A 12,073-nucleotide genomic window follows, 5' to 3' on the forward strand; every position below is an offset into this window, starting at 1 on the left:
GTGAAGTTTGGGTGAAGCTGCTGCTAGTGGTGATAGTCTGCTAAGCAGATAAAGTTAGGACAGCAAAAAGGCTGAGGTAACCAGGCAAAAAGGCTGAGGTAACCAGGCACCAGTCTGAATACCAGCCAGTGCCCAGTTAATTCCTGCATATTAACCCAACCCTTCCCCCTCCTCCTAGATAAATTCTCCCCCAAAACCTCCACTTAATCTCTTCCTCCCCAAAACACCAATCAAGTATTCAATTCCCTGAAATGTAACGTAATCTTATTTGTACTCTAACTGTAATCTATTTGTTATATCACACAGTAACGTACAGTCAATTTAATATCCAATTTGCAAGTTCTTCCGGAATTAATCCAGGTACCTCTCCTCCCTTGTAACCAAAAAAAAACAACAACCCCAAAACTGTTGTAACTTCACTGGAAATGTCCAGTTAGCTCTTTTGTAATCCGCCTTGAACTGCAAGATATAGGCGGAATAGAAGTCCCTAATGGGTTCATAGACAACGGCGCGAAAGACAAAAGTGCGCGCCGACAATTGAGCGCAGCGCAGAGGCGCACGCCGCACAAAATTACAGTTTTTAGGGTCTCCGACGGGGGTTTTTGTTGGGGAACCCCCCCAGTTTACTTAATAGACATCGCGCCGGCGTTATGAGGGGTTTTGGGGGTTGTAACCCTCCACATTTTACTGTAAACTGAACTTTTTCCCTAAAAACAGGGAAAAAGTTAAGTTTTCAGTAAAATGTGGGGGGTTACAATCCCCCACACACCCCACAACACCCCCACAACGCGGCGCGATGTGTATTAAGTAAAGTGGGGGGTTCCCCCCCACGCCCCCCCGTTGGAGCCCTAAAAATAGTAATTTAGAACGGCGTAAGCTTCCGCGCTACGCTCAATTGTCTGGGCGCGCCTTTGTCCCGGCACGCTTTTGACCTGACACCCCCTAATGTAATGTAATGTAATGTAATATTTAATGCCGGAGGCCGGATATGCTCCAGCACTGAATATTAGGGTTATCGCTGTGGGATGAATAACAGGCCCAATGTTTTTAGCTTTCTATGAAGTCCTATTAAAAATAAGTCTCAAATAAAATAATGCAAATTTAAACTTATTGCTGTGACAGTAAAACTTGTGAGCTTCATAACATTTTGACAAGATAAACAATCATGTGATTTATAGTAGTCCAAGAAAAAGCTTGTATAATAGAGGATTATAGACAACAATGATTTTACTTGCAGAATCAGTAATACAGTATCAATAGGTTAGTTCTCTTATAGCAAGAATAAAACCAAAATCAAAATACAGCATCACACTGAGTTAAAGAAATACCACAATAAAACATCTATGAAAATGCAAGGATTTGGGAAGCACCTTATGAAGCTTTCCAAATCTGTATTATTACAGACAGTTGTCAAGTCAATTAGTGATCCTTTTACAAATGTGTGCTAGCGTTTTTAGCGCACGCACCGGATTAGCGCGTGCTACCCGAAAAACTACCACCTGCTCAAGAGGAGGCAGTAACGGCTAGCGTGCGCGGCATTTTAGCGCACACTATTCCGCTTGTTAAGGCCCTAACGCACCTTTGTAAAAGGAGCCCTTAGTCAATAAAAGCATGGTTGAAAATCTGATTGATATTATGGTTTTTTTCATAGCTCTGTCTGAGGAGGAAAATGATCTAGGAGCATTCTTAAAGCTCCAGGCAGAGCAAGATGGAAGCCGAGCTGGAAAAGTGATGAAGGCTACTGGCAGGGCCCTCTGCTCTTCAGCTAGACAAAGGTTTACTTCTGCTATTACTATAATTAATGATTTCTATAGTGCTACCAGCCGCACGCAGCGCTGCACAGTGTCACAAAGAGTAAGAAAACAGTCCCTGATCGAAAGAGCTTACAATCTAAACAGGCAAGACAGACAAACAAGATGTCATGGATACAGTTAAGGGGAATGGTTAATCAGCTGGCTGGGTTGGAGGGCAAAAGAGTAGGGTTAAGGATTGAAAGCTATATCAAAATGGTGGGTTTTTAGTCTACTTTTAAACAAGGGAAGGGGCTTGAAGGACAAACTCGGGTAATTTATTCCAGGCATAGGGGGCAGCTGGATGAAAGGAACGAAGTCTGGAATTGGCAGTGGAGGAGAAGGGTAATGTTAAGAGTGACTTATCTGAGGAACGGAGTTCTCTGGGAGATGTACAAGGAGAGAGAAGCGAGGAGAGATATTGAGGGGCAGCAGAATGAACACACTTGTAGGTCAGCAATAAGATCTTGACCTGTATACGATGGCAGATAGGGAGCCAGTGAAGTGACTTAAGGAGAAGGGTGACATGAGCGTAGCGAGGTTGGTAGAAGATGAGTTGCACAGCAGAGTTTTGCACAGATTGCAAGGGAGAGATGCGACACTGAGGGATACCAGTTAGGAGTAGATTGCAGTAATCTAAGCGTGAGGTTCCAAGAGCTTGGACAAGGGTCCGGGTAATGTGTTCAGAGAGGAAGGGGCAAATTTTGGTGATAATGAAGAGATAGAAGCGACAGGTCTTAGCAGCTTGTTGGATATACATAGAAAATTAGAGGTCAGAATCGAAGATGACTCCAAGGTTGCGAATAGAGGAGACTGGAACAATGATAGTATTATTTACAGAGATGGAGAAAAGAGGAGGAGGAGCAGAGTTCTTTCTTCATATATTTATCATGTTGTATTCCCCTAATCATGTGAACATTTAGGGTCAGTGGAGAAGTATGGCTCAAGTCAATTACATAGGTAAATGTGTTTGTCTTATTTACTATAAATAGTACTGTTAAGGGGTTTCCCACATCTGTTATAGTGTGGGACCTCAATGATAGCAACTAAGTTGTCAAATGGCATTTTTCTACAATCAAAGCTTTCTTGACTGACATGTTCCCCTATCAACAGATGGAAGGTGGAGAATCTGAACTGTCTAGTAGCACCAATCACATAAGGAGTGATACAGCCTGGAACACTTCAGTATTTCAACAACAACAAAAATACAGCATCAAAAAATTCCACAGGAAAAAGAAAAATCTAAAACATAAAAACTGTGGAATCGATGTTCTGGATGACAAAATTTATTAAAAATGTATTAAAACAAATTAAAAACAGTCAATATAGCTAAATGCTGCTATATGTAAAAAATTCACATGTGATACAAAATATACACTTATGTAGAGCAAATGTGTAATAATACAAATTCAATAGAACTGTATATAGATGGTGCGGACGCAACACAGTCCATGTTTCGGCTATAGATAGTCTTCCTTGGGGGTCCTACAGAAATATGTATATATATATGAGTACATGTAATCAGTTATAAGTGATTGTACAATGTGGTTAGGTGCCAAATGTGAATAATTTGGAAAAGATGCAAGTGTATAAGTGAAAAAGGTGCTAAAAGGTGTAATCACAGAACCTTTTACACTTATATAATTTGCATCTTTTCCAAATTATTCACATATGGCACCTAACCACATTGCACAATCACTTATAACTGATTACATGTACTCATACATATATACATATTATCCCAGGACAAGCAGGCAGCATATTCTTGACTGATGGGTGACGGCACCGACGGAGCCCCGGTACGGACAATTTTAGAGTGATTGCACTCTAAGAACTTGGAAAGTTCTAGTAGGCCGCACCGCGCACGCGCGAGTGCCTTCCCGCCCGACGGAGGCGCGCGGTCCCCAGTTTCTTAGTTTCCGCGGAGCTAAGAAGTCGCACTTTTCAACGGCTGTTGAAAAGATTTTTTTCTGTCGCCTTCCCGCTCGCGAAATCTTTTTGGAAATTATATTTCCTTTTTTTCTTTTATTATTTTCTTTAAAAAAAAAAACAGTTTTTTTCTTCATTTCGTCGGTTTTGCCCCGGCGGGGCCTGCTGCCACCATCGAGGCCTCGGCCTTCGATTTGGCAGAAGCCGTTTTTCCTTTCATGCCCCCCCCAGCCAGGTTTTAAAAAGTGCCAGCGGTGTGCACGGCCTATCTCTCTTACGGACCCGCACAATTGGTGCTTACAGTGCCTGGGTCCAGAGCATCAGGCTTCTACCTGCACCCGCTGTGCCACTTTGAAAAAACATACATTAAAAAACCGACAAATCCAACAACGTTTGCTTTTCGGTGCCGATATGTCTGACCCTGCGACATCGACACCGGCATCGGCACCACCTCAGTCGGCACCCACTTCGTCGACGCCGCGCAACACCGCGCCAGCGTCGCAACACTCAGGTAAGCCGGCTAAGAAGCCATCTCCGCTGGAGCGTCCTCCAGTCTCGATAGCAGCGAGCCCAGTCCTGCCGACCACGAGGCGCCCGCGGAAGCGCTCCGCCCCTATTGAGGTGAGTCCCTCGACCTCGGGCTCCTCATCCTCGGGGTGTCGAGCGGCACCGCAGGTACCGCAGAAGAAAAAGGCGGTACCGGTGCCCTCTCTGGACGAGCGCATTGCAGCCGTCCTGCAGGTGCAGCTCAAAGAGCAGTTGCAACAGCTCCTTCCTGCTCTCCTGGCACCGAGCCTTCCAGTCCCGGTCCGGTCTGAGCCCCCGGTACCGACAGTGGAGCAGCCTCTTTTGTCCTCATCCACTTTGTCGGTACCGGTCCACTCCGCTTCTTCGGCCTCGATGCCAATCCTCGCACCGGAACCGAGAGCTCATCACCAGGCTGTTCAGACTGCGGCACCGGTACAGCCTGTAACATCTCCCGGTACCGTGTCTATGAGGTCGGGTAAGTCGGCACGCAAAACCCGACACCTGGAACCCTCCACTCCAGAGTCTCGAGACCGTAGCTCCCATATTAGGGACCCTGATCTGTGGGGGGACTCCGAAGAGCCTTTTCTTTCTGAGGGTGAGTGTTCCTCGGATGAGGATGATCCTGCTGCTCCTGATCCATCCTCCAAACAGGATTCTACATCTTTCACTTCCTTCCTGAAAGATATGTGTGAATCTCTGTCTATTCCTTTGGAGGCTGAGTCTAAAAAATCCAAAGCCTTCCTTGATGCACTGGATTTTGACCAGCCTCCAAAGGAATTTCTCAAACTTCCCCTCCATGACATCTTGAGGGAAACTTTTTATAAGAATCTGGAGACTCCTTTGACCATCCCAGGAGCCCCTCGTAAATTAGATTCTTTATACAAAGTGATTCCTATCCCTGGATTTGATAAGCCGCAGCTTCCGCATGAATCTCTTCTTGTGGAATCTACGCTTAAAAAGTCTACAGGAGCTAGTGTATACGCTTCTGTTCCTCCTGGCAGGGAAGGTAAAGCCATGGACAAGTTTGGTAAAAGATTATACCAGAATGCCATGCTAGCTAACAGATCTGGTAATTATGCTTTCCATTTTTCTTTCTATCTCAAGCATCTTCTTACCACCATGGCTTCTTTTGAAAAGTACCTTCCTGAACGAAAACGACCAGCTTTTCACCACTGCTCGTCTTCTCTCTTCCAGCTCCGTAAGTTTATGGTTCGATCAATTTATGACACATTCGAACTTACCACCAGAGCGACGGCCATGTCTGTGGCTATGCGTCGCCTTGCTTGGCTCAGGGTGTCGGAGCTTGATGTCAACCATCAAGATCGGTTGGCTAATGCTCCATGCCTGGGGGGATGAACTTTTTGGGGAATCCATGGACTCTACCACACAAAAGCTGTCCGCCCATGAAACGAGATGGGATACTCTGCTGAAAACCAAAAAGAAGGCTCCACCGGCGCGGCCTTTCAGACAACAGTCGGCCTATCAACGCCGTTATGTGGCTCGTCCCTTGCCATCAGCTGCCCAACAACCTAGGCGTCACCTGTGCACTCCTCAATGGACCCTAGCTACCCAGTGGTCCCAAGCGACGGATCCTTGCTCACGACACATATCTGTGACATCATCTCTTCGTCAGTCTCTACAATGGTGGTTGATATCCTCCAATCTCTCCAGAGGTCTTCTGTTCCATCTACCTCCTCATCAACTTGTCATCACCACCGACGCCTCCCCTTATGCTTGGGGAGCTCATTTGAACGAATTCCAAACTCAAGGACTTTGGACAGCCCAGGAAATGAAACATCACATCAATTTCCTGGAACTCAGAGCGATGTTTTATGCCCTCAAGGCCTTCCAACATCTTCTCTTTCCTCAGGTCCTCCTGCTGTGCACAGACAATCAGGTTGCGATGTACTACATCAACAAGCAGGGTGGGACAGGCTCTCGCCTCTTGTGCCAGGAAGCCCAGAAGATTTGGGCTTGGGCCACAGATCACCACCTATTCCTGAAAGCTATCTACATTCAGGGAGAACAGAATTCTTTAGCGGACAAGCTCAGCAGAATTCTCCAGCCTCACGAGTGGACACTCGATCCTTTAACTCTACAGTCCATCTTCGCTTAGTGGGGCACTCCTCAGATAGACCTCTTTGCAGCTCCTCACAATCACCAGCTGCCCCTATTCTGCTCCAGACTCTACTCTCCTCACCGTCTGGCAGCGGATGCATTTCTCCTCGATTGGTCCAATCTGTTCCTGTATGCTTTCCCTCCTCTGCCTCTCATGTTAAGAACCTTGTTCAAGCTCAAGAGGGAACGAGCCACCATGATTCTGATTGCTCCACGGTGGCCCAGGCAACATTGGTTCTCCCTTCTACTTCAACTCAGTTCCAGGGAGCCTTTTCTTCTTCCACTGTTTCCTTCTCTGCTTACGCAACATCAGGAGACCCTTCTGCATCCCAACCTTCTGTCTCTGCACCTGACAGCTTGGTTTCTCTCGGGCTGACTTCTCATGATACTCTTTTGTCTCAGCCCGTTCGTTCCATTCTGGATGCCTCCAGGAAACCGGCCACTCTGCAATGTTACCATCAGAAGTGGGCACGGTTTTCTTCCTGGTGTCTTCTTCATCATCATGATCCCACTTCCCTTGCAGTGGAGACCTTGTTGGATTATCTTCTTTCTTTGTCTGACTCTTGCCTCAAGTCTACTTCCATCAGAGTCCACCTCAGTGCTATTGCTGCTTTTCATGAGCCAGTTCATGGAAAACTTCTCTCGGCTCATCCCTTGGTGTCCAGATTCATGCGGGGTCTTTTCAATGTGAAACCACCTCTCAAAGCCCCTCCTGTAATCTGGGATCTCAATGTGGTTCTTTCCGCCTTAATGAAGCCTCCATTTGAACCTTTGGCTATCGCTCCTTTCAAGTTTCTCACTTGGATGGTACTTTTCCTTATTGCTCTTACCTCTGCCAGGAGGGTCAGTGAGCTACATGCACTAGTTGCTGATCCACCTTTTACAGTCTTTCATCATGACAAAGTGGTTCTGCGTACACATCTAAAGTTTCTCCCTAAAGTTGTCTCTGAATTCCATCTCAACCAATCTATTGTTCTGCCTGTCTTCTTTCCGAAACCTCACTCTCATTCTGGAGAACAGGCTCTGCATACTTTGGACTGTAAGCGGGCTTTGGCTTACTATTTAGACCGTACTAAGCCCCACAGATCATCACCCCAACTCTTTCTGTCCTTTGATCCGAATAAATTGGGACGTCCTGTTTCTAAACGTACGCTGTCAAATTGGCTTGCAGCATGCATTTCATTCTGTTATGCTCAGGCCGGACTGACACTGGAAGGTTCTGTCACGGCCCATAGAGTTCGAGCTATGGCAGCATCTGTAACTTTCCTCCGTTCAACTCCTATTGAGGAAATCTGCAAGGCTGCTACTTGGTCCTCAGTTCATACTTTTACATCTCATTATCGTCTGGATGCTTTCTCCAGACGGGATGGGCACTTCGGCCAGTCTGTTTTGCAAAATTTGTTTTCCTAATGGCCAACCTTCCCTCCATCCCTCTTTTTGTTAGCTTGGAGGTCACCCATCAGTCAAGAATATGCTGCCTGCTTGTCCTGGGATAAAGCACAGTTACTTACCATAACAGGTGTTATCCAGGGACAGCAGGCAGATATTCTTGCGTCCCACCCACCTCCCCGGATTGGCTTCTTAGCTGGCTTATCCTAACTGGGGACCGCGCGCCTCCGTCGGGCGGGAAGGTACTCGCGTGTGCGCGGTGCGGCCTACTAGAACTTTCCAAGTTCTTAGAGTGCAATCACTCTAAAATTGTCCATACCAGGGCTCCGTCGGTGCCGTCACCCATCAGTCAAGAATATCTGCCTGCTGTCCCTGGATAACACCTGTTACGGTAAGTAACTGTGCTTTTCTGTAGAACCCCCAAGGAAAGCTATTTATAGCTGAAATATGGACTGTGTCGGGTCTGCACCATCTGCATACAGTTTTATTGGATTTGTATTATTACACATTTGCTCTATATACTGTATATAGAGCAAATGTGTAATAATACAACTCCAATAGAACTGTATGTAGATGGTGCAGACCTGACACAGTCCATGTTTTGACTATAAATAGCCTTATTCAGCTTCAATCTCGCTAGTTCTCGCCTTTCTTCAGGCTGGGTTGGACAAAGGCCTCACTGTGGCTTCTCTTAGGGTCCAAGTGTCCGGGCTGTCCTGTTTTAGATCCTGGGAGCGTTGGTCGTCTTTGGCGTCTCATCCTGATGTCGCTGGATTCTTGAAGGGGGCTATTTATGTACAATTGCCAGTTAAGCATCCTTTCCCTTCCTGGGACCTTAACTTGATGTGATCTAACCTTCTCAATGCTCCTTTTGTGCCTCTTTGACTTGATGCTCAAGACCGCTTTTCTGGTCACCTTTGCTTCGGCGGGTCGTGTGTCGAAATTGCAGGCTTTGCTTTGCAGGCACCCTTTCCTCCGTATTTTGGAGGCAGGGGTTTTACCTTCGGATGGTTCCTTCCTTCCTGTCAAAGGTAGTTTCGGTTTCCCATGTCAATCGGGACGTATGTTTGCTTGCCTTTCAACTGACAAGTTCCAATACACAGGGCTGTCTGTTGAAGAAACTGAATGTGCGCAGAGTTCTTCTGCGTTCTCAGGAGGTCACCTATGAGTTTCATCTCTCTGACCATTTGTTTGTGCTAACTCATTCAGTTATCTTTCATCAAATATAGCCACCCAACATAGCCATGTTTTGATTTTCCTTCATCAAGGTGAAACACATGATAATGTACAAATATGTATCTTTTACCATTCAAAATGGCAAAAGCCAGCACAAGAACTGTAGTCCTGATTAGAAAATAAAAGAGGGTTTGAAATTACTTCACACTTTTTTTCTAGGTATCCTGAAAACTTGATTGGCTAGGTGTTTCCAGAGAACTGGGTTGAGAACCTCTGCTCTAAATAATTAATAATGTTACTTGGAAGTACAATAATTACAGTTAAAGTAGCTATGAAAAATGGGGGATTTTGCATGATATGTAGTTCTAGACATGAGAATCATGGGTTGTATTTTGTGTGGAATGTAAATCTTTCAATGCCTATCAGCCCAAAGGTTTACAAAAGTGATATTGCATAGTATTTTGACATCTATTTTTATCTGTATGGCATTACAGTACTCCTCCAATTTTCGCGGGGGTTCCATTCCAGGAAGCCCTGCAAATTTCAAAAAACCACAAATGCAGTTTTTCGCCTGTCAAAAGGCAAGAGAGGGCAGCTGGAGCGCCGGTGGGTGAAGAAAATCACTCGCGGTCTGCTCCAACCGCCTCTTCCTGTACTAAAGTCAGGCTACACCAATCAGGAGCTGCTTTGACTCGCAGTTCCTGATTGGTGTAGCCCGACTTTACTATAGGAAGAGGTGGTCGGAGCAGACCGTGAATGAGCGAGTCCGCGATTCACAAACCACAAATTCGCGAGGAAACACTGTAAAGGAATTACTGACATGAGATCTGTGCTAAAAGTGTGGTTTTTATATTGTTGGTGAGGGAAGGGGACAACAACCTAACTTGCCCCCTCTTTTATCAAGCTGCACTTGAGGTTTTTAGTGCGAGCCAGTGATGTAAATGCTCCAACGCTCACAGGAATTCTGTGAGCATCGGAGCATTTACCACGCCGGCCCACACTAAAAATCTCTAGCCCGGCTTGATAAAAAGTGCCCTTAGTTTATTACCAGTGTCTGGTATTTCTAGGTTATGCTTATTTGGATTTTACACCTTTCTATTTCTTCTCACCATTAGGTTAGCTCTTTGTACCCCGCTAACACGTTTTGAACAAGAACTAGAAACCTTTAGCCAGAGGGCTGTTTCTGATACATTGATGACTGTAAACCGAATGGAGCAGGCACGCACAGAATACAGGGGAGCGCTGCTGTGGATGAAGGACATATCTCAAGAACTAGACCCAGATACTTACAAGCAAATGGAAAAGTTCAGAAAAGTAAATGGATTCTTCTTTTGTCAATTCATTTTGATCACTGAAAGATTAGAAATATATGTACTGTATATCAAAGACCTCCATTGAGTTGAGAACTAAGCAGAGAAACTGAAGGAGCCTTTTGTAGTGAATCTAGTTTTCCAGGGTACAAGTATAAATAATCAAAGGTACGGCAAGCTATAGAAAAGTACGAGGGTCATTTCATAAATAATGCACACTATTTTTTTTTTTTATTTATTTACATGTTTTATTTTTTCAAGTATTTCTTTACAATCCTTCAATATAGTCTCCCTGTTTTGCAATGACCAAGTCCCAACGTCCGGGATGCTTCATTATTTCATCCAAGACACCGTTTTGTTCAGTTGCCGAATGACTCGGGTACCGGCGGAAGAAAGCTCTTTCAGCAATGCAAAATGACGTCCACACATAGGTTGTTTCAGCTTTGGAAAAAAGTCGAAGTCTGGTGGACTCATGTCTGGACTGTAGGGAGCATGAATAACACCTCCCAGCCATATTCACGTAGTTTTTCAATGACGAGTGGAGAGCTCCATCTTCCCCACAACCAAAAAAATTTTGATGAGCTCAATCAAAAGTCAAACAAATGATGATTTTTGCTTATGATCATGAAGGCATCATCATCACAGACAAAGTTCCATGTGGAAGAAGTGTCATAGCAGTGTATTATCGTGATTTATTTTGCAAAAATTGAGCACAAAAATGCACAAAACCAAACCTCAGTTGCTCTTGGCTGGGCCACTCATTCTTCACGATAACGCTCGACCGCACATAGGGAATGTCGTCATTGAAAAACTACGCGAATATGGCTGGGAGGTGTTACCTCATGTTCCCTACATTCCAGACATGAGACCACCAGACTTCGACCTTTTTCCAAAGTTGAAACAACCTATGCGTGGACATCGTTTTGCATCTCTGGAAGAGCTTTCTTCCACCAGAACCCAAGCCATTCGGTAACTGAACTAAAACGGTGTCTTGGATGGAATAATGAAGCTTCCCGGACATTGGGACTTGGTCATTGCAAAGCAGGGAGACTATATTGAAGGAATGTAAAAAAATACTTGAAAAAAAAAATAAAACGTAAATTTAAAAAAATAGTGTGCATTATTTATGAAATGACCCTCGTAGATTGAGTATAGTACATAGTCATTTTAGAGAACTGAGAGGGGAGGTTTGGTGGTATCTTTTTAACAGATGGTGAGCATGGAGATAGAGAGAGCCATGATAATATTTCATTTTACAACAGGGAAACCCATTTTTTGCTTTTATTTATTTTGAGCTACCTTTAAAAAGTACCAGACTGTGGGTTAACTTCTCAGTTCTTTAAAAAAAAAAAAAAAAAGAATTGTGTTTTTTATCTCACTGATCTTATCTCATGTTCTCTTGCTCCATAAATTTACCTAAAGTTACATGCAACTATTCTTTCTTTTTTTTTTAATGTACGGTACATTAATTTCAATGCACCAGCCTATTCAAAGCCTTTTTTAGTGTGGTTGAATATTTCTTCTTCAAGGTACAGATGCAAGTGCGAAATAGCAAAACCTCCTTTGATAAGTTAAAGATGGATGTATGTCAAAAGGTGGACCTTCTCGGAGCCAGCCGCTGTAATATGCTGTCCCACTCCCTTGCTACTTATCAGGTACTTATTCCATCAGCTATCATACCCTTACTAGAGAGAAATGACACAAATTTACTCATAGTCGGCCCCCCATTTATCATGATGCGCTAGAGGTTTTTAGCACAGGCCAGAGCAGTAAATGCTTCGACGCTCATAGAATTCCTTTGAGCGTCAGAGCATTTACTTTGCCGGCCTGTGC

At 44.6% G+C, this 12,073-nt stretch overlaps 1 protein-coding gene across 4 annotated transcripts in view; it reads left to right on the top strand.

Annotated features, from left to right (window-relative positions):
- The window catches only part of ICA1L (islet cell autoantigen 1 like), a 99,615-nt gene that overhangs the window by 19,615 nt on the left and 67,927 nt on the right, over nucleotides 1-12,073 (top strand). For all 4 annotated transcript variants that reach the window (XM_033945788.1, XM_033945789.1, XM_033945790.1 and 1 more), the window contains exons 4-6: nucleotides 1,652-1,775; nucleotides 10,046-10,244; nucleotides 11,770-11,895. In XM_033945788.1, coding sequence (XP_033801679.1) covers nucleotides 1,652-1,775; nucleotides 10,046-10,244; nucleotides 11,770-11,895 — 449 coding nt within the window. The remainder of the gene's footprint in view (nucleotides 1-1,651; nucleotides 1,776-10,045; nucleotides 10,245-11,769; nucleotides 11,896-12,073) is intronic.

Source organism: Geotrypetes seraphini, chromosome 5, assembly GCF_902459505.1.
Source record: "Geotrypetes seraphini chromosome 5, aGeoSer1.1, whole genome shotgun sequence".
Taxonomy (NCBI): Eukaryota; Metazoa; Chordata; class Amphibia; order Gymnophiona; family Dermophiidae; genus Geotrypetes; species Geotrypetes seraphini.